At 37.5% G+C, this 22430-nt stretch overlaps 2 protein-coding genes across 2 annotated transcripts; one reads left to right on the plus strand and one right to left on the minus strand.

Annotated features, from left to right (window-relative positions):
* Positions 1-1245: 1245 nt before the first annotated feature.
* LOC115441485 (atlastin) lies at positions 1246-7224 on the minus strand. The gene is made up of 11 exons (XM_030166295.2): positions 6959-7224; positions 6151-6362; positions 5826-5975; positions 5595-5750; positions 5366-5515; positions 4808-4943; positions 4255-4439; positions 3638-3853; positions 2828-3076; positions 2423-2671; positions 1246-1947 (listed from the first exon to the last, which is right to left on the minus strand). Exons 2-11 carry the CDS (start codon positions 6352-6354, stop codon positions 1897-1899), a joined length of 1746 nt encoding a protein of 581 aa, XP_030022155.1. The 5' UTR covers positions 6355-6362; positions 6959-7224; the 3' UTR covers positions 1246-1896.
* A 2680-nt stretch (positions 7225-9904) lies between these two features.
* On the plus strand, positions 9905-22127 carry LOC115441461 (atlastin). The gene is made up of 13 exons (XM_030166254.2): positions 9905-10061; positions 12983-13210; positions 13927-14070; positions 16501-16656; positions 17361-17504; positions 17617-17752; positions 18183-18367; positions 18763-18984; positions 19190-19429; positions 19802-20050; positions 20241-20492; positions 20864-21139; positions 21325-22127. The coding sequence occupies exons 2-13, from the start codon at positions 13004-13006 to the stop codon at positions 21397-21399; spliced, it is 2286 nt and encodes a 761-aa protein (XP_030022114.1). The 5' UTR covers positions 9905-10061; positions 12983-13003; the 3' UTR covers positions 21400-22127.
* The last annotated feature ends 303 nt before the right edge of the window (positions 22128-22430 follow it).

Raw genomic sequence — 22430 nt, forward strand, 5'->3', positions numbered from 1 at the left:
TAACCAGTTTAAAATAAGTATAAAAATAAATGCAGCAAAAGAAATGGGCAATTTATGTAAAATCTTTTTTAATGCCTATCGATCCTGTTGCTGAAAAAGATCAAAAGAAGATTTATCAAAGAGTGCAGTACTTTTAAGATGAAAAATTACGAAGAAGCTTTCTTTATAAATTTTGAAAGATAATGGTCTCCAAATAATATTTCCTTGTAGCTGCAGCGGTTAAGGTGCCCTTGCTGCCCCATCGCAAAAATGCACCTATATATTTGTCGGAAATACGGTGTCACGACTCATTGTATTTAAGGGTTTGACATACTCTCTAGTTACAGACAGTTGTCTGTACCTGTGGCGGCGTCGTGTGACGGGTCGGCCACTTCCCTAGAATAAAGTTGTGGAGGCCGATGGCTGGCACATGCGTCATACTTGTGAACGGGTGCTGCTTGTGTGGACTGTTCTGCCCATTTGGCTTACTATTTCTAATCGCTAGGGGTGCTGAGAAGAAATGATTATAAGCATAATAAAATATTTCATGTTTTCTGAGAAGGTTGTGCACTCGTATAGAAATTTAAAATAAATTTATTCCTTATTTTGCAAGCATATAAATGAAGTGCTCTAAACAACAATAAAAAAAATATTTTTTCTTCTCTTTATCATGTACTGTATTCTATACTTTAACTGATTTTGAAAAGAGCAACACTAGAGTTTCTTGCCTGTTATTCTCTGGTGAAAACTGCTTTCCGAACTGGTAGAGTTAATAATTAATATTGACGGAATCTTAATAATATATAACATTTTATGGGTTCAAATAAATAATTTCATTTCATAAGTTGGCTTTTAGTTAGTTGCAAAGAGTATAACAATATATATACCTAATACTACAGAAAGCTTGTTTACTTAACGCGTTGGTTGACGCATCTATTTGTAACATAAATTATATCACATAAACCACATTACCGCATTGAGTTTCCATATTAGAAGTTATAGCAGATAATTAAATAACTATACATGAAAACATACAAATGTTCTACATAATAATATCACCTAAGTGGATGAGTACGGAATGACAATGCTTATTACCATTTTGTTATAAACAAAGTTTCAGATATGCAAATTGGTGGAAAGGTTTATTCAAATCTTATTTCAGATACAATGATTCTAGGAATTAATTAGGCTGAAAGTAGAGGACGTAAGTTTCTTTGCCTATTAATCATTTACATTTTTGATTTGAATTAAATAAAAGCACTTAAATGATAAAAATGTCAGAAAATTTATTTCCGAAGAGATAAAATAATGGGCTGAAGTTATGAGAAATACATATCACTCACGAGGAAGAAGGAAGAAGAATCACTATGCCAGACCCGGGAGTCGAACCTGGGACTATGACGTGTTGTACTGTGCTATATAACTACTGCCACTGGGGCAGTCATTATCCTTACATACATAATTATCCTTATACATATAAAACAAAGTCCCCCGCCGCGTGTCTCTTCGTCAGTGTGAACGCGATATACTCAAAAGTACTGAATGGATATCGATGATAATTATTATGAAGATAGTTTGAGGCCCTAGGAAGGGCATAGGCTACTAATAATTCTGGAAAAAATACCAAGCTAAACTTTTATTTAAGAAAAACTTTAGTCTTGGTTGAAACCGCGACAAATTTGTTATGGGAATATTTTCAGGCCATGATGTTCTGCTACTATAGCAAAGCCAGGACGGGTCGCTAGTGTATAACATGTCATAATAAATTGCAATATCGTTAATGGCATTTTTACTAAATTTTTTTAGGCATAATAGATCCGCGTTGAAGGACACGATACAATCTAGAGTTTTATAGTTCACATTAAACATAATCTCCAGCTTTTTCTTTATTATTTTATTTCATACACTATTTGTTAATTACGTGTTTCTGTTGATCTCTCGAATGATGTAGTAACGGTTCTCGATACTCTGTAATAAAAAAAAAAAACATTAACATTTTACTACATGCTAATTATTATTTTTGCATTACTAAAACATACCAAAAGGATACAAATAATCATACAAAATGTAGCATGCAAGCCGGTTGAACGATGTTCCATATTATGTTCCATTAAATATCGTAACGCATTTTCGTTTCATCGAGTTTCAAATCAGACCGATACTAAAGCAGTTTCACTTCAAAACCTATGCAACCTATAATCCTATATCTCACACATTTATAAAGAGGGTCCATCATCTCGAGTAAGCCAGTCACGCCAAGCTGGTCTAATTTGGCACCCTAAGTAATCTTTGCCGATGAAACCAAGCCAATGTCATGATTATGCATCAAGCAAGATGAACACGAATTGATAAATACATCTTACACCGGGTGTTAAAATTACAACCCTTCCTTACTTCACCGTAGTCGGGTAAATAACAAATATAGCAAAGTAAGATAACATACCCTCAATAAGTCATCTTCATATACATCTGCGTAGTAGGTGGATGGCATGTTCCTCCTACGTTTGAACGCCGCGACGGCTCTGTTTTTAGCTCTGTTGTACTCATTGCGGAACTCATAGGGCCCGAGCGGCGGGTCTCTCGCCAGAAGTCGCTCCACTTCTCCCATGAAACTTAGCTTCGCGTCTGCCACGAACAGTCTATTGTGTTCGTTGTTCAGAGTATTTAGCTCGTCCAGTCGCGGCAGGAAGCTCTGTGAAGATCGTGTATCAAAATGGCGGGTAAGTACTCGTAAGTGCCGATCTTATGGACTCGAGGCAGTTTTTTTCATATGCGCTACCTTTTTACTGCACCGTAATGCAATTGGATTAGATTTTTTAAACAGAAACAGCAATAATAGGAATTTTACCTCAAGTAATTTGGTTCTATTGTCATCGGGTATACCAGGGTACTGCTTTCGTCTAGCGTCGAAGACCCTGAGAGCCGCGGCGACCGCCTCATTGTGTATGGTCTGCAGGTCGCTCGGGTGCACGCACAGTAAATCAGCGCCGTGGACTCTCCGCACCGACGCCTCGTACGCATCCTTGGCTTCTCCGAGAGCCTTTTGAAGATTCCCGTCGTTTATCAGTAAGTATTGTGGGAGCAGCGCTTCTAGTTCCTGGAATATTCAAACAATACATTAAAGGCTGATAAAATGATTACTGTGGGCTGGTTTATATTGAATTGACCATACAATAAGGTTTAATACTAATTTGAATTCGGACTTAGATTAACAACTGTTAATCTATAGTATAGTCTGGTGGAAGGTGCATTTTGCTAAGACCGGATAAAGGTTAAGATCGTAGAAAGCAAAAATATCGCGAAATGTGGCTATTTTTTAGTTTAAGCTATATGTATAAGCGATGACGCCGTTTTTTGTCCCGTCCTATATATCGCAGCCGACGCTAGGGCCGAGAACATATGTTGTTGGCAATTAAATAAAAAAAGTATATTTCGATCTCCTTAACATTGATCGAGAGTTCTACTTCCTATTTATCCTGGATTCACTATATGTACTAAAATGGTAATATTTACACCAGAATTAACGGCGAACGGCCCTCTACCGCCAACCCGCTGAACCCCCGATGGCCCGTATTAATCTCCTCTTACGACAGGCAAGAAATACTGTAGTGGAATTCTTCAAACTCTCCCAAACTGCGGGGCGGATTCGTGAACGCACCTGAGTCAACCGCGCCAAGGATTCGTTCACGTCCTTCGTGGAAGCCATTTTATTTTTATCGATGCAAGCGGCGCGCGCGGCCTGTAGGGCGGCCACGTGCTCCTGCTGCAGCGCCGGGCGCGGCAGGCTCAGGCCCGCTGTCACGCGCGCCATCCTCGTCTCGTACAGCTCCCGAGCCACCTGCATCGCCGCCAACAGCGCTGCCTCTGATGTCGCCTGATCACAAGATAAATCTTTCTGATTTTGTTATCACCCCTTTTTTATCATTTAGGTATGAACCTTTTAAAAATTTAAGGTGTATTTAATGTTGTTGAAGAATGTAATCTATTTAAAATAAAATTAGTGCATATTGAGGCCAATTAGGAAGTCGTTAAACAATCAAGAATGCCATCATTGGCAACCAATCAATTAACATCAGAACTGACAATAGCCATGAGGCCTAGGTATGTATCAAAACTAAAAGAAACAAATGAGGACTTGTGTGCCTTGTTTGAAATATTCCCAATTAAATGCCGCAACTTCCTGTAGCTTCCGAAAATTTACCAACTGTCAGTTTCGTAATAAATTATGAGAACAAGACAATAGCATCTACGCGACGCCTTAGATTAACATCTTACCTTCATAATACTTTCTATTGGCGGCATCGTATTGCTGTTGAATATTGTCATGTAAGTTTTGAAGTAAGTGAAGAGGTCTCGGGCAGTGACCCTTCCGCCATTGATTAACTTGGGCGTCAGGTTAGCTGGGGCAAGTATTGAAGGCACTAGTTCCTTTAGCGCCGTTTTAAATTCTTCATCGAGTTCTAGAATAATTTCATTTTGAAACATAAATTTTCGGATGCGTATGTCAATTACAAAATTTTTGATTATAACTTCCAGAATAGTAAGATTAATTATGTAATAATAAATAAAACTTAGCTCCAAATTCAGTAAAGTAGCTGATGCTTCCATTTTAAATATTAGCTCTGTTCTATTCCAAGAAATTCGTTTAGGAAATGATCTTTTATGATAAATTAGCATCAAATCCATACCGAGGTTTCAGTATTTACTGTATTTTACATCATCACATTTTTATGCAGTTATCTTTAATAATGTAGGTAGTACGGTAGGAAGAATTAAGAGCTGGAAATGAACTTAAACGTATATTATGCATGGAACAGTAAGTACTGACTAGATATTTCTCCGGCGAACGACTTCTTGCGCACTTCGAAGCCGGGATGCGGCATCAGGAAGCACGTGACCCTTTCGAAGCAGGAGCGGATGTGCTGTCTCAACTCGCGCAGCTCTGTGGCCATCCCCTCAGTAATCTGCACACGAGATTATCACTGCATTACCTTTTTTTGCTGACCATCATACGACAAGTTATATTGATGGACGGACGTGTCTAGCCACTTGAGCAACACTGTTCCAGTCTAGAACTCCACTAACCGTCTTAATAACCTCTTTTATACTACTTAAGAATTAAAAGCAGCTGCTGCAATTTCTGCTAGTGGCTTCGCCTGCAAGCAGACTTCTTAGAATAAAAACCCCTTTATACATTTTCATAGGATAAAAAGTAGTATATAATATTAATCCAATAATTGACACAGAATAATATATTCGTGTGCTACATTAAGCATCATCCAAATCCGCTCACCGATTTTTGTGTAGCTTTTAGCAAAACTCCACGTGGGTATCTTATCTAATTTGAGCATTAATAATAGTAATTTAGAAGATGATAATAAGTTACTTCTAGTCTTTTTGCCAATAGTTCCTCGCCGCCGCTCTGTCCGTAGGCATAATCGTAATCGTACTGCCAATCTCTGATGACAAACTCCAACACTTGGAATGGCTTCTTTCCATTGTCTTTCTTCAACTGTTTTCCGTATTCTGTAAACAACTATAAACGATCATATTAAGCGTGGTATTTACATTATTATTAACATATAATATGTCAAAAGTATGTCAGATATGATCACCTGCAAATGCTGCAGGTCGTCCTCCTTGACGTTCTCCTTGAGGTTGTATATCTGCACGGAGCTGAGCAGCGTGGAGAGCGCGAAGATGGTGGAGCAGTCGCGCACCGTGCTACTGCTGTCGAATATGCCCTGCGTGTCCATCAGCAACACCACAACCTGCAACCAAACGTGAAGTTTGTAATCATAGATCGATAAAGCAATTCATATGTACCTACTTCAAGATTGATAGACCTTATCGCCCGATGGTAGAGTAGCGAATATAGGTTCCGACCACATCAGCATGCCGGTGGTGTGTCGGTCCGCACCCCCTCGCCAGCTGAATCCTGTTAATAGATCGTCACCGTTGCCAAGCCACTCGCCATTCTCATTTCGTCTTTGCTCCTGGAACATCATACATACAAGCCTAATAATATATTACCTAATAAATAGTAAAGTAACATGACCAAAATTCAATTCTAGAAAAAATAATAAAAAGCCATCGAGCAACAATCACATCGGAGAATACATTCCACGTGAAAAAAATTCGGTGTTTGGATCAAGTGAAGGGCAAACGTACCGGCGCTGTAAGGTAACGCAGGAAGAAGTTTAGCAAGAAGGACTTGCCGCCGCGGTAGGCGCCAGCTACGCTCACCAGCACCACGGGCAGATCCTTCACATCCTCTCGTAGCAGGATCCGACTTAACATAACTTCATCCAGAGTGAAATTACCAAGCTCTTGCGAGTATACCACCACTTGCAAACCTTCACCTGACTGAGACATGATGATTCCTAAAATAATACCAAGATCTTTGACGTGTTTCATATCACTAGTCTGAAAATTACATATTTTTCTTCCCAATTTTATGGTCCCAATATATACTACAAATGGTTTGCATCAAAAGAAATTGCAATAATTGTACTATGTAAATGTTAAACATACTACTTAATATATTTAAATGTATAGTCAAGGGGCCCTAATCTGCCTACTAGGTCATATCCGTCTTTTAACAGTTACAGGCCTTATAATCGTGGGTCAGCTTTAATAGCCGTATAGGTAAACAGGGGAAGTTTGACTCATACCTTTATGTATACCAAAGCTGTCCTTAGACTAAAACTCCCGTAATTATAAAAAGACGGATATACTCCCTTAAACGGAATTGGGACTTCTGACTAATGAATCAGTGCGTGCCCAAAAATATTGGCACCAATTCTATATATAGACCAGTCGAAACGGCATTACAGGTTCAAAAAGTTTAAATTATCTAGATGTCTTGAATTTTAGTATTAATTTTTATATTTCCACAGTAAAAAGCTAAAAGTTTCCGGCAAAGATGACCAAAATAAAACATGACGCAAATGTTTATTGTTCATTCCAACACGCTTACCCGATGATGTTCTCTCAATCCCTCACTAGAATACTGTAGTAAATGTAAACTCACACTGCACGCGAAGAAACAGCTGCCAATATTATATACAAATATATTATCGTACCACAACAACCTCAAGCTTCAGTCACTATCAGGGGCAAACCAAACTCAGTGATAAGGCTGATGCAAGCCTTCATTCAACCATGGTTTTAATAAACTATAACTTATTCTGTAAGTATATGTTTCAGTCCAGTGGGGTAAATAATACCCCAGGCCTAAAACCAAACGAAATTTAAATTGAGGTTATCTATATATATAAAAATGAATCCCTATTTCCCTTGGTCACGGCATCACGCGTGAACGGCTGGACCGATTTCACAATGTTTTTGTCGTGTTTGTTATTGTCGGGAGAAGGTTCTTATGAAAGAAAAAAATCAAAAGCGCGACAAAATTAGAAAATTTAAGAAAACTTAACGACAATATTAATTTTGCATAACTGTCAGTGGTTTGAAATAACCTGAGGAAATAACTGTCAGCGATCGACAGAATGCGCGCGTGCATATATAGTTAGGACAACGTCTGTCGGGTCAGCTAGTTCTTAATACAAATGATTCACATTAACTAACTGTATTGTTAATTTCAACGTTAGCTAATAAATTAACGCATAAGTTTTCGTTTGATTACAATTCAGACGATGTATTTGTATTACAAAGCCTAAAAGCTTTTTTTCGGAATAAAAATTCCGTTATTTATTTTCCTGGTATAAAAAGAATCGTATTGGTTTACTGGTATTATGTCTCTCATATGTGTAAGTCCGCCTGGGTAGATACCACTGCAATGTCTATTTCTGCCGCCAAGCAGCAGTGTGTAGGCACTTTGTAACTAAAATAAAACAGTTTAGTCCACATAAAATCGCATTCTTAACAACAAATTTAAAATAAAACAGCCGTAAAAATACTAACCAATACTGACAACGAAAACAACATAAAAATGATGCAAAATACAGTCGAGGTATTCCCCGTAAAGCATAAATGAAAAGGATTGCCAACTTTGGGAGATTTCAATTCCCTATTTTTATTATTAAAATAGGAAATCCAATATTACGTAAAGCGTTGTACGAACCCTCTCCTGTCCCTGTAACGTTTTACAAGACTCCCCTCCCCCCAAATTGCGTTACGTAATACTTGAACGGCCCCTAAGAAGAATATATTAATAAAGTTTTTCATAATTTCCAAACATGATACACATTTAAGGGCAATACACACATAATTTACAGATGTATATTTATAGCACGATATACTTCAATACATCTTTCAGTAAAAATCGTCAGGAGACAAGACACCAGCTATAACGTATATTTTTACATCTTCGTATCTTAATATACAGAGCCATACGACAATATACATTTATATCTCATTACATAGATGCCGTAAGATGCTTCGGTGGTGTAGATGTACTGCATGCGCGGAATAGCGCGCTGTGAGGTCCAGGGTTCGAATCCCGGGTCGGGCAAAGTTATATTTGGGTTTTTCTACTCAGTATCAGCCCGCAGTCTTAAAGTTGTGTCCGATATGGCGATAGGCTCGCCACGTATCACATTATGGAACGGAACACACTTGGTGAAAAGTGAGTGCCCTGGTTGTGCCTCTGCATAACCCTTCGGGGATAAATGCGCGATGATATGGGTGTGTGCGTAAAATGCGCTTCCGTTATATAATTTTTTTTATGAGGAGCTAAAATTCATCAGCCATCTTGATACATGCTCGAAGCTTCATGCGCGCTCTTATCAACCGCAACGTAAATAGTTACAACTGTATGTTATTTTTCCTCAAATTACAATATGATGTATGTATTTCTCGTTACATCATTGGTTTATCCTAAATGGGCTACTAACGCGAGATTTAGGCAACAATTTCCAGGCCAGTCATCACTATTGTATGTTTTCTACTTTCAAAAACTTAATTCGTCCAGAATTGAATTATGCTTATGTGGTGATAAGCATTTTGAGGTGGAATAAACGCGTTAAAACGTTGGACGACGGGCTGCCATCACCCAAATTGCCGTCACTGGCTAAACACGGCAAAAATGCCGGGCATTTGGGCGAAATAGGGGATATTCCCGGGCAACTCTAAAAAAAAATTTTGCAACACAAATAAAAACATCAGGTTATTACGCATGATTTTTTAAATAAAATTTATTTAAATGTATCGCTTATCTATAAAAGTAAATGGATTTCCCCTGACAACAAAAGTGTCCGGGTGAAATCCCTGCGGAGGATCCTCGGACGCCCTTCAAACTCAGACAAATTCAGGGAATTCCGGACGGATAGCAGCCCTAGGCGTGTCTGACGTTCGTACATGCCGCTGCAAGCTCTGACACGCGCGTGCAGGTTCGTGCAGCGTAAAGCATTCCCGAATTAAGGTTGATTAGTCATATAGGCAGTAATACGATTTTACAAGTATGCATCTGTCTCTACGATACGTGATATATCCTCATTTCTTCGTTACATGCCAGTTTTAACACATTTGGGTATGTTTCACAAGTTTATTTTATAGTTATCGGATTAAACGGCTAATGTAGATATCTTTTTTTATTATCATTTATTTGGGAGCGTAGATTAGAGTGCGATTTCTGTATTTGATCAGCTTATAAATTTATGCGGCGAACAGCATTTACTCTGAAATTATTACAGGCGCTATATAAATGTGACCTCACACTATGCGCTACACAATGTGATACATATGATAGTATTAGGCAAATTTTTTTTCATTTATGAATAAGTTCAATATCCAAGAAGTTTGGCATGACAGCCGTGAAGTTCACAATCGCTAAATATAAAAAATACTCCTTGCTTCATATTGCATATTGCAAATCCATATCCAAGAAACATAATTTTAAGTCTTATGTCTTTGTAATAAATCTTAAAATGGATTGAATATATGACTAATGTAAAGCCCTCTTGTATATGTGATGGGATCCAACCAATAATGATACAAGCGGCGGGAGCGCAGTATCCAATGTTCCTCAGACTCTAGTCTAGACATCAGTTGTGAGTTTTATCTGAAGCGAGGCGGTTCATCAGACTTTATCGAGTGCATAATATATAGTAATAACATAACTGGTAAGTTTTTATTTACAAATAGTTTATAAACAGATACCAATTATAGTCTTATTTTTTTAACATAAAAATTAGTACAAAACAAGAAGTTTTAATGGGTTAGGAATAACAGATAAGTGTTTTTTAATCCTTTAATATATGTATTATAACGAGTTTGGCAAATTAAAAGATGAGCGTTAACTTTGTCTTTGTATAAATTCGTAAATCATTAAATTTACCTCACTGCGTGAACAACTGGTGCCGCTAGTGTAAGGCATATCTAAAGATAAGATTATCATAATTTGTTATTATATCTAGTGTTTTATTTATGAAACCGAGTGAACATACCCATCAAGCTACTTCTTTGATAAGCTGTTCGTATACAATTTCATTTTGTGCTGGGAAAAATTTATTAATAATTGAATACAGTATCTTGTAATTACTTTAATTGTCCGTATTTCGAGACATGTTATTGTTCTAAACATGATGTATTGAAATAAAAAAATACTTAGTTTATAGTCTAAGGGCTGATACTGGAAGCATTTTTTTTATTTAACCAGATATTTGGTCCGAAGAAGTTAATTCAACATTAAGATAGGCATTATGAACCAGCCCAAATTTTTCTGACTACCTAAAGGCTCTGATATTATGGTCGCTAATCACTGCCTCATTTCTCAAATGATCCAAATCCAGTTAAATTACTAACAAAATTCACACAAAGTAAGTTCGATCTGGTAATCGAATTTAGCTCGCGGTTTACAATGGACTACTACGACAACAATATTATCAAAACGAACAAAGGAAAAAGTAAATTTTGCACACCAAATTCATATAAATTTCGGCGGGAATAAGATTTATTTTGGCATGTGTTGACTATGTGAGTCATCGACAACCATTGACTTCAGACATTGTATTACTAATTTAGGTATTTTAAATATGAATTGACTTTTACAAACATGTTTTGATCACGTGGCTGAGGTAAAGGAAATGATGTTTGACAGCTGCATTGGTTAGAATTAGTGTTGCCAGACGTCCCGTATTTACCGGGACGTCCCGTATTTCAGGCACATTTTGAAATATCCCGGCGGGACAGACTATGTCCCGTAAATCGATCGATCTACGATTGACAAGTACTCACTACTCACGTACGCAACGTTCGCATTTTCGCATACATATAAATTCGACTCCGTTTTTAAATAAATTTAATAAACAGCGAGTTGATACCTGTCAAATTTTGGGACATATTTGATGATATTATTATTTAGATGTGTAGATCAAGATTTGCATTAAAATTTTACAACTCTTTTACCTGCGTAAATTTTAAAAATATCTGTTTAGAATGCATCTTAGGAAATAAAACGAAAAAGTTGTAAATTTTAAACATTGTTTTTTGGCTCTCCTGTAAAGTCCTGATGTTTGTCCTTTACCACATTTCAAACATCCACCAACGATCTCTGTTAATTGCGAATTACGAGCGGTAAATGAAAATAGGCTTATCTATTTCATCGTACCTAACATACATAACTGGCAACGTGCTAATCAGTTTTGCCTACCAAGTACCAAACGGCTCCTTAGTTCATTATTTTATCTCCCGTTTTGCTATGGAGGAAACTATACAATTAATTTTTCCAACTCCTCCCTATCTTTCTATTTGATTAATGTAGTTGCAGGATAATGACAAATTAGTTTTTCCTGAGACTCGCCGAGCTTCTTTGCTCGGTGTCATAAAATGCGTGTCACTGCTGATCCTGGCTTACAGGAGTTGTAGTGGTGGGTGTGAGGGCGGGAAAGTGTACAATGTACCCGCGGAAAGGGAAAAAAGGTTAACGCTACGTAGGATATTAAAGAATATGTTTGTTTGCCGAAGACCTAAGAATCCCTTTTCCTGCCAAATACCATTTCCCTAATATTTACTATATAAAGTATGATCATTCGTCAAAATGTAAATTAAATTTTTGGACCTGTCTGAGGCACTTCGACATTAAAAGATGCGATATAGTGCCGAATGGCATGTAGATATCATAAATTAATGTTCGGTTTATCGCGAGTGATGACTGTGCTGTCCAAGGTCGACCGGACGATACCGCCGCTCGTCGCAAACTGTGTTCGGGGAAGTCCCGCGGCATAAATTGTTTGTGTTACTGACGCTATAAATAACTCCTATGTAATATTAAAACTTTCTTAAAGGACAAGATTTATTAATTGCTAGACGTGCGAAATGTCGCGAATAGCTACTATTTTTATTTTAGGCTGAATTATTTCCAAACTGAAGCATTATCCAAATAACAAAAAAATACAAACACAAAGTAGGACCCTCCGCTATTCTTGGAAGTCGGTTAAAAAAGAAACTACTTACATACAAGTATTAGTCATTTGACCCATACAATTGAAATATCAATCATAATGCACATTTTTATCAATACTCGATATATTACGAAATCTTCTATTATTGGTCCAGCGTTCACCGGCTAAATCATTTTCTAGCAACTGCCCGTAGGTCATTGTAATGTGGTATCGCCATAACACAACATTTCAAGTATGTTATAAAAAATATTTGCATAGTTTCCCTGCTGTGGTAAGTCCCACAATATTATTTGAAGGCGTCGGGGCAAGATGAATAAAGCCAAACTATAGAGCTCGAAATGACAACGACTACTAGATACTGAAACACTAACTACAGCCCGAGAAAAGAAATCAGTGTAGGTTCAAACATATGAGCCGCGCCCGCGCACGCTTTCACCACGGGCGAGAACTATTTCGACACTGCGGAAGAGCGGAGCGATGGTCGCGGGCGCAAGCGGGGCGCGAAGGGTAGCGGTGTGTAATGCCTCCGTGTATTAGGGCGGCGCGCTATTAATTTTATATTTCTGTAAAACAGTAGGATAATTTACAGATCGTTAAGATTTTTTGTTTTGATATACTTATTAACTAAAATTACCCCTTAGTTGCAGCAGTAACTGAGGAATATGAGTGGTTTGGATGAACCATGTGGAATCCAAGTGGTGAAGGTGAAAGATGACCACACGTACAAGCTGGACGAGGGTGCGCTGAAGGAGATCCTGCTGCGCGAGGATGTGAAAGACCTGCCCGTGGTGCTGGTGAGCGTGGCTGGGGCCTACCGTGGCGGCAAGTCCTTCCTGCTCGACTTCTTCATTAAATACCTCAGCGCACCGGTGAGTACACGCTAATATACCGCATTTATCTGAGATAAACGTCAGTAAGAACTTTATAGCGTATGCACAACGCCTACATTCGAACAAGTAAATAAATCAGTTTCCTAAGTGGAATACAGTCCGGATTGGTAATGCCTAGGGCCGAGGATAAACAGAATTTGTGGTTTTCAAGAATACTCGCATACGATAGTTCACTTGGCTGAGTACGGCACTATAAATATTGCCGAAGTAACAATATATTAGCGCACCTAGTAATTCTGACTATACTATCATATAAAGCTAAAGAGTTTGTTTGTATGTTTGAACGTGCTAATCTCAGGAACTACTGATTCGAATTGATAAAATCTTGTAGTGTTGGATAGCGCCTGTCTGGCTGTCTAAACGCTATGAACTCAAAAACTGCCCAACGGATTTCAGTGATTTGGTATGGACATAGTTTAAGACCCTCAAAAGGGCATAGACTAATTTCTGTCCCGGGAAAATATGTTAGTCCAGAGAACTTTATCCCGGAAAAACATTCAGGCGGGAGTAGGCGCGAGGAAAAGCTAGCGTGTAAGATAAAATATCTTGTATTCCTTTCTCAAAATTGTCATAGCTGTCTATATTGGCTGTTGTACGTACATTTGACTGACCTGCTGCACAATAACTACGAAAGCCTCTAAAACATTAACATGTTTATAATATTATTAAGCCTCTTTTTCATTAACATGTTTCAGGAATCTCTTCGTAACAGCGGTCAGTGGTTAGGAGATGAAAACGAACCTCTCAGTGGATTCCGATGGCGAGGAGGCTGCGATCGCGAAACCACAGGCTTACATCTTTGGTCTGAGCCCATCAAAATCCTTTACAAGGGACAACCGGTAACTGCTAAGCGCTATACCTAGACTATTACAGAAATGACGTCAGGATAGTAATGTTGTTATCCTGATGTATGTATGACCCGATGTAAACACGCAATTTATATTTTAATAAGTACTTGGCACTATTTTCCTCTTTTCAGCAGTCGCTCGTGCGTGATTAATTAATATTATTATTTTATAAAATCTAAAGAGATATATCATGTTTATAGTACCAGCCCTATATTGTATACTGGCCTACTGCTCGACATTAGCTCCCCTATCTACCACTAAGAAGGGTTAGTACTCCACACTGAATTAGGGCGAGTTGGCAGACATAATAATGTTTCCAATCTGGCTTTTATCTCTCTGAGCGAGGTAGGGGAGACCGAGGAGGTTTGTGACAGAGGAGAGTTGTGACAAAGATGATTTCTCAGAACCTCCGACCGTTAGGGAACTGGCTACAGCGCACGATTGTTTCTTTAGAGAAACGCTACTCGATACTGTAAGCGCCAGTGGCGCACGGCCAGCGGTTTCGTAAGTATGACGTCTGCATGGAAAAAAAACTGAAAAGTAAGTTTTATATCAAAATTTTGATTGTATTTATATCGATACATATTATGTTCAGGTGGATTTGCTATTTTTTCTTATATTTTGCGGTTTATGAAGTTTCTAAGCATGGCACTGTATTTTTGTGTTTGGATCTTGTTTCGAAATTAAGCAATATAATTTTGACCAGGTCACGATTTCTGGCACCTAGGAAAGTTGTGACAGCGTGTCACAACTCTCCTAGGCTAAGTTCATTTTCTGATTACCTTGTTTTACATGCTTTTTGCAATGTTTGTTTTCTATTTATATGTATAAATTCGTTTGTTTTAATTAATTCTAATAACCTACTTTGACTTTAAAGTATGCTATAATTAAAATTCGTCTTTAAAATGATTTTTTTGTTAGGAACTTGTTTGGGATGCGGTTTAATGTTGAATGCTGAATTATCTATTTTTTGTTTTAGAATGCCGAAGAATTACACGCAAAAGACTGATATGGGCCTCGCTAGTATCAATATTTATGAATTGGCCTCTGAAGAAGTTGCTAATAAGAGGCCAAAGTCTTCCAAATGCCGCGTCCTCTTACAATCTCAACTCCATGTCTTTACATAGGTTTATTAAGAAGAAAAAGGCTTTTCAATATAATGCAAATGATGTGGCTCCGTCTATGAGTTATGTCAGTCTTACGTTATTTACAGAAGGCGGAGAAAATATATTATGCGATTATTTATTGACATGTGCAGCATCCAATAATGGGCTGACAACAAAAGAAACGAGAAGTATTTAATTATTTTGCTTTTATGTTGGCAAAAAATGAGAAGCCAGGAGAAGTGTAGCTCAGTGCCAGATCAAATGCAAAGTGGGTCCAGTGTCTGAAATGCAGAGGCTGGTCTCACGAAGATTGCACTGGGGGCGAGCTGCGATGTCTGTCATTTATTAATTTTTGCTTATCAGACTAGATTAAGATTTTTGACTGAATTTAAAACGACTGATCTCATAAATATGCCATAAATACTTATAAAAGATTTAATGCTTGATATGTTAATGTTTCATGTTATTTATAGTTCTTATAATACTGTCATAAATAAGTAAAGTATTTTTATGCAAAAAAAAGTTTATTTTGTTTATAATACATACACGGTCATTTTGACATTTCGAATGAAACCACATGAAACCACATACTCGTCTTCATCTTTGCTGACATTGTGCTAAAAATCACACATTAATAACTAATATTTTCACGAGTAATCCTGGTTTTAGTTATCTGATTATTTAATCATTTTGTACTTTAATGCGAATATGGCGTGTATGGGGGTGTATTTCTGGCTGGAAGTATGATGTTGCCGCTGCGACAAATTCTCTTAGAGTAGTAGTAGGCTTTAGGACGTGTAAAATTGGAATTGCTTTTTATTAATATTTATTTTGTTCGAAACTTATACTTTTTTATTTTACATCTACGGCTCAAGTAACTTATTGTAAAGTGTTATTTCCAAGTAGGTGAGTAAGTGGTTTCATTTAGTAAAGCGTTGTCAAAATGACCCTGTATGTAAATCTACTTGTCTATCAAATATAATCCAGATACACAGCTGTCACAACTTACCTTTGTACCTGTCACAACTTACCTCGGCGTTAGGAGAGTTGTGACAAAGGGAGTAGTTTCAGTTTTCATGGATTTTCTCAGAAATCATATACCTTTTTATTTACTTTAATGACTGTTTTCAAAACGATAAGGACTGAGCTATAATGAGGCATACAGTTCATAATCGTGGTATATTTCTTTCTTGAGATATGTTCATTTAAGTAAAAATTGTCACAACCTTCCTAGGTCTCCCCTACTATATATAGGCTAGGAAAGATGTATGTCGTGCGTGGGGGAATAATTTTCATTTAGCAGTGTTGGTTGCAGGTGGTGGTGTTGCTGATGGACACGCAGGGCACGTTCGACAGCAGCAGCACGGTGCGCGACTGCTCCACCATCTTCGCGCTCTCCACGCTGCTCAGCTCCGTGCAGATATACAACCTCAAGGAGAACATCAAGGAGGACGACTTGCAGCATCTACACGTATTGCATTTACTATTCATAGAATAAGGCTTGTCTCTATATCTGCTTTTATCTATACATACTATAACATAAAATTCTCAAAAGTTGTCTGCCTGTATGTGATCGATTTACTCAAAAACTACTGAACGGATTTTTGTACGGTTTTTACTAAAAGATAGTGCAATTCTTAAGGAAGATTTAGATAATAGTACACTACGGTTTTATTTCTATTGACTGAAATATAACGATTACTGTTGAAGATGTATTACGCGTGGTATTGTATATGAAAAAGGTTCAAATGCTTCTTAAGATTATTAAATTCTTACGCTTTTACTTTATCTTAACTATAATGACGACAATACTAATAGTTCAGCTGATAAAGGCAGCGGAACATATACCTACTTGTATTTCTCATTTTGATTTTGAACGAAACAGTGCGTTTATTCTTGAATTAAAAAATCTACTACTATATTAGTAATTACTGAAGTTGCTAAACATATTATATACGTATGTATACGTCGTATATATCCACGCCGCAATACAGGTGACCAACAGTCGGGATCGATGGCGTGACATCATACGGTGGAAGCTACTGAGAAGTGGTCGACCCTCAAAACGGAGGAGAAAGACGCAAGGAGGATCGCCATTACTAAAGCAACAAGTCATCTGTGTGATCAAGATGAGCATTTTTGTGAACTACAACGTGCGCTTATTTTATGTTACAGCTATTCGTGGAGTACGGCAAACTCGCTCAGGATCAGGAGACAGCGTTCCAGGTGCTGATGTTCCTCGTGCGTGACTGGCCTTACCCTTACCAGCATGCCTACGGAGCTGTGGGCGGCGAGCAGCTGCTGGCCAAGAGGCTTGAGGTAGGTACTAGCAAAACTGCCAACATAACCCAAACATTCAATTACAAACCTCAAAGCGATTCTGCATTCCATCGTCATCATGATATACATATTCATTTGTTTTTGTTGTTAGATCAATGCCAGTCACACTGAAGACATGAGAGACCTGCGAAAAAGCATTTACACGTTCTTCAATGCCGTCAAGGGTTTTCTGATGCCCCACCCCGGCTTCTCAGTTTCAGAGGAAAAGTTCGATGGGCGTTTATTCAGTAAGTTATTTATGCTAATAGACGGACTCTATTATTCGTATATGTATGTAGAGGTGTTAGATATTAATTGATAAGTTGTTTAACTAAAACGGACACTTTCATAGTACTCACATCAATCTAACATTTTTTTTATTATATTATAATTTATCAAGGGCCAGTGCTACCATCCGTGCGTTAACTGGTAAATAAAAATGTATTCTTATCCGATTCTCCAATTAAAATCTATTGAATGGTTATATTCACGTACCGTAAAGATACATTGATAACGAAGTAGGCAGCATCTCTCGAAGCCTCGCAACTCTTTAGCTTATATTCTAAGATCTTTTTCTTTAGTTAGTAATGATTCTATAAAAATAAATAGGAAATCTTCAAAAATGTCTGAAGCTGTCAGTTTCACTCTGTGTCATTCATACTGCACCTTAAATTTCAGGCATTCGCGACGAATTTAAAAAATCGCTTCTTGATTTGGTGCCATCTATATTTGGACCCGAAAATTTAACACCCAAAAATATCAACGGACAGCCCGTCAAATGCTGCGATCTCTTTTATTACTTCAAAACCTACATGAACATCTTCAACAGTAACGAGCTGCCTGAACCTGTCACTATTATGAAGGTATTTTTTTGAGATTGAAGTAGATATAAAAAAAATTAATAATAATAGAGTATCTATTTTTGATATTGTGCATATTAATGAAACAGAAAATAATACGAAAAAGGAATTCTATGAAAATAGTACAATTCCTTTTTCGCATTACTGTCGAGAATGAAGCTTGGTTGGGTTATCGCGCTATATCTCTTTCACGCACCCAACGTTATAACTCGGTGACGTCACCGTTTGCTATTACTGTTATTTAACAGCTTACACCCAATTCTAAAACTTTTATATAAATGTATTATAAAAAAATTACCTATCTTGTTATAGTGTACCTCGGTACACTCATAGCACCATTTATTAGTTTAGCAAGTTTCGTCAGGCGTGTGTATATTAAGTTCGTATCTTGCGTGCAGGCAACGTCCGAGGCGGCTTTAATGGCGGCGGAGCGAGAGGCGTGCGACATGTACTCGCGTGTGATGGAGGGGAGCTGTGGCGCGCGACAGCCCAGTGTAAGCGCCAACCAGCTGCGCAGCTCGCACGCGCACGCGCTAGACTGTGCGCGAAAAGCATTCGACGCCAGGAAGAAGATGGGGCCGCAGAAGGAGATCGATGACTGTTTCGCTAGAATTATCAATGTAATCACAATTCGTATTTTTCTATTGGTGCTAATTCAAACGTTGGATTATTGTAGGCTCTTTATTATGTATGAACTATCCTGTAAACTTAACAGATCTGAACAAAATATTCATTTTAGAGAAAGGTTCTTTCTTTGTTTACGTTTTAATTTTTCCTTTCTTAAATATGTTATAATTCTTAAGTAACAGTATAAAAATCTTACAGGATTTGGAATCACGATTGGCCTCCTACGAGGCACTAAATGACGCCAAATTTAAAAGCGCCATTGCTAACGCGAACAAAGCGTATGAGGATACCGTCCAGGAGGTGTGCGGAGATGCGGTGTTGTGCTTACATCCGACAGACTTGGAAGTGCTGCACCTGAAGGCAGTTACCAATGGGACCGAGTGTTTCGATTCACTTCACAATTCATCAGACGACGAGGAACGAAATGCGTTTTTGGAGGTAGCGACTCTTTTATGTTCGTATAGTTAGCTAGCTAAATAACGACAACAGATCTCTCATACACAATAAAATATCTAGATAATATACTAATTACAACTGCTTGTTTGTTCTTGGTTTTATGAACCAGTCCAAATACTAAGGCTAGTAAAATATGAGATGTGTAGAAACAATTATAAAAATTTTCCCTTTGTAGGATCCCATTACCCCGTTATCCCCTACAGATTAAGGAGCTGGAAAAGCTTCGTAGCTTTCTAGAATCTTTGTAGAATTTTGAGTTTATCTATTTACTAATTCGGAAGTAGATACGAATCTAATCAACAATGTAATCCTCATCCCACTTAACGTCAACAAGCAATTTGTAAAACTTTTCAGAGATTAGAAGGCAATATCAAAGACTTGCGCAACAAGAACGAACAGAATAACCTGGGCTTTATAATGAAGGCGCAAGAAGACTATGTTATGTATATTGCGAACTCGGTCGATGTCGGCTCTTTCTTCAGCGAGTCGCTGCTAAACAAGAAGCACTCCGAAGCCAAGCAGCACGCGCTGCACTCATTCAGATCCCACCGCAACATCGACAACGACGAGCCAGAAGATCCTTATATAGAAATGCTGGAGAAGGTACTGTATATTTATTTTCGTCACATTTATGTTATACGTTATTAATCCCAGTGGTCACATACATATGATAATATCAAATAGAGCCAGATAAATCCAATTGTTCTAAAAATAAATTTATTATAATTAAAGTTATATACAATTGACAGATTCAAGGTTCTATTTATATTTTTACACCATTCATGAATTCCAGAACATTAAGGAGCATCACAGCAAAAACACGCTGATCAACAGAAACGCGAACAGAACGGCTGTGCAAGCAGCCCAACATGCCTACAACAATCACGTGGCGAGAATGTGGAGCCCGGAAGTGTACTGTTTGCACCCAGATGACCTGTGTAAGGTGAACCAGGACGCCAAGAACGCAGCGCTCGAAGATTTCATGTCCAACAGAATCGCAGGAGACGACGATGACGAAGATCCCGATAGAAAGAAACTGATCGAGGTCAGAAGCTTCAGTCCTCTACAAGTCATAACGTACTAGAATTAATTACATTCCCGTTCACCAGGTTCGGATAAAGCTCGAATAAAATAAAGATTTTTTACGATCAGCGAATTTATAATCGATCATTATATATTTGATGCATTATTTGATGGTCTTTCTGATTAACGTCCGAGGTCCACTATAAAAGTACTCCCAGAATTTATACCTATCTGTAAAATACATGTCAAGAGTTAGTGATTTTTTTTGTTTTACCAGAGATCTTAGGTGCATTCTCGAACAGTAACATCGTGACAATGGACTCATCCGTAAAACTAAACTTGTAATGCGGTTTAAGTAATTCTGTAAGAAAATATTGTTGCTTATTGTTACAGAGTTTGGAACGCCGTTACAATGAACTGCGAGACATAAATGAATCCAATAACAAAAGAGCAGCGGAGGAAGCCTACAATCATTATTGTAGAAAAATGGAGACCAATTGTAAGCCGTCTCTACTTTCGATTCTCATCGTGCCGTGGATTATAAAAGTCCTCAAACAATTCCCAGACTTCCATGAAAATGCTAAATCGGGGGCGATTAATGTTTTCAAGTCGCGTCGACGTCATCTTGGCAGCCATTCCAGGGACGAGCACCTCAACAGACTTATAAACGTAAGTGCTTTAAGATTCATTCAAGGTTTGTACCCAAGCGTCTTGTTCGGGAGCAATGTTAGTCCAATAATTACCAAACGCTCTCAGATTACGAAGTTGTTCAGCCTGTGGGCTTATTAGAAGAAATTAAATTTCATTCACTAGTATAAGAGTAATTAATTACAAATTTGTTTTATCAATTGCAGAGATTAGACCAAGGATACGAAGAGTACTGCAACCCTCTAAAGGCACTCGCGAGAGAGTTTGGCCTGCCAGTATAAGAAGCCATAACCTTTTTAGTATGAAATAAAATATTTTAACCGTACACGTAACGTATAGAAGCTATTAGACCCACACATGTTAATAGGATATTATTGGAGTTAATGAAATAAGTAATCGATTACAACGACGTTAAGCAACATAATAAAAATATGAAATATCTGATTTCTGACAAATAGTAGAAATACTAAGTAAGTAATTACTCTGAGGTGATTACTTAGCACATGATCGTTTCATTTGGAGTTGACGTAAAGTTGTTTCTGGATTTTATTGTTAAATATTGACATTATTGTTTAAATCAGATTTGATCCCGGCATTATTCGCCTGCTGATGGAGGAAAACGTGTTGATGCAACGGCTGTTCATTAATGACTCATTAATTACTTGTTTAAGACTGAAACTTTTCAACATAAATGTGACATTGATAAAACATAAAGAAACAATGTAAATACATAAAGTTGTTTGTATTTATATGCATGTCGTGTACGCCTTACATTGTAACGACATTTAGCTTTAGATTATTATTAACGTTGTTATTGTAATGAATTATATGTTAATGTACGTAACGTTTGCGTTACCAAATAAATAAACACTACATAATAATTATTGATGGATTCTAACAATTGTGTGTTGAACTGTATGTGGATGTTATGTTGTAATTACTGATTAGATACTTCTGACGCATTTAAAGGACCATAATATAATTAAAATAAAATTTTATATTATCTTTACCATCTCTTTTTATTTTACTAACAGTAGATGATCACTTTACTATAATAAAGTAGGTGTTTGACGCGGTTTTGCCGTCGTTAAAGATAATTTAATTTTTCGTCAAAGAAGATTATATATTAACAATTTTGCGCTTAAGTGATGGCGACTCAATCTACTTCGAAATAGTAAAACATCAATGCAAAATACTTAATATTTTTTCCATATTAATATTTGCACGATTTTAAATCGAATATCAGAATATTTTCTATAAATATATTATTTTTGTATTAATATCTGAGGACGCTGTGACGTATAGTCATACG

This window comes from Manduca sexta, chromosome 25 (genome assembly GCF_014839805.1).
Source record: "Manduca sexta isolate Smith_Timp_Sample1 chromosome 25, JHU_Msex_v1.0, whole genome shotgun sequence".
NCBI classification, from domain to species: domain Eukaryota; kingdom Metazoa; phylum Arthropoda; class Insecta; order Lepidoptera; family Sphingidae; genus Manduca; species Manduca sexta.

Excerpts from the sequence above, each read along its gene's own strand:
- LOC115441485 (XM_030166295.2), bottom strand. The coding sequence starts at position 6,354 with ATGTCTCAGTCAGGTGAAGGTTTGCAAGTGGTGGTATACTCGCAAGAG. Across the intron at positions 5,976-6,150 it reads TGCGTTACCTTACAGCGCCG|GAGCAAAGACGAAATGAGAA; the intron begins GTACGTTTGCCC and ends ATGATGTTCCAG. Across the intron at positions 4,440-4,807 it reads GTTCGCCGGAGAAATATCTA|AACTCGATGAAGAATTTAAA; the intron begins GTCAGTACTTAC and ends AAATTATTCTAG.
- LOC115441461 (XM_030166254.2), top strand. The coding sequence starts at position 13,004 with ATGAGTGGTTTGGATGAACCATGTGGAATCCAAGTGGTGAAGGTGAAA. Across the intron at positions 16,657-17,360 it reads ACGACTTGCAGCATCTACAC|CTATTCGTGGAGTACGGCAA; the intron begins GTATTGCATTTA and ends TTTATGTTACAG. Across the intron at positions 20,051-20,240 it reads ATATAGAAATGCTGGAGAAG|AACATTAAGGAGCATCACAG; the intron begins GTACTGTATATT and ends CATGAATTCCAG.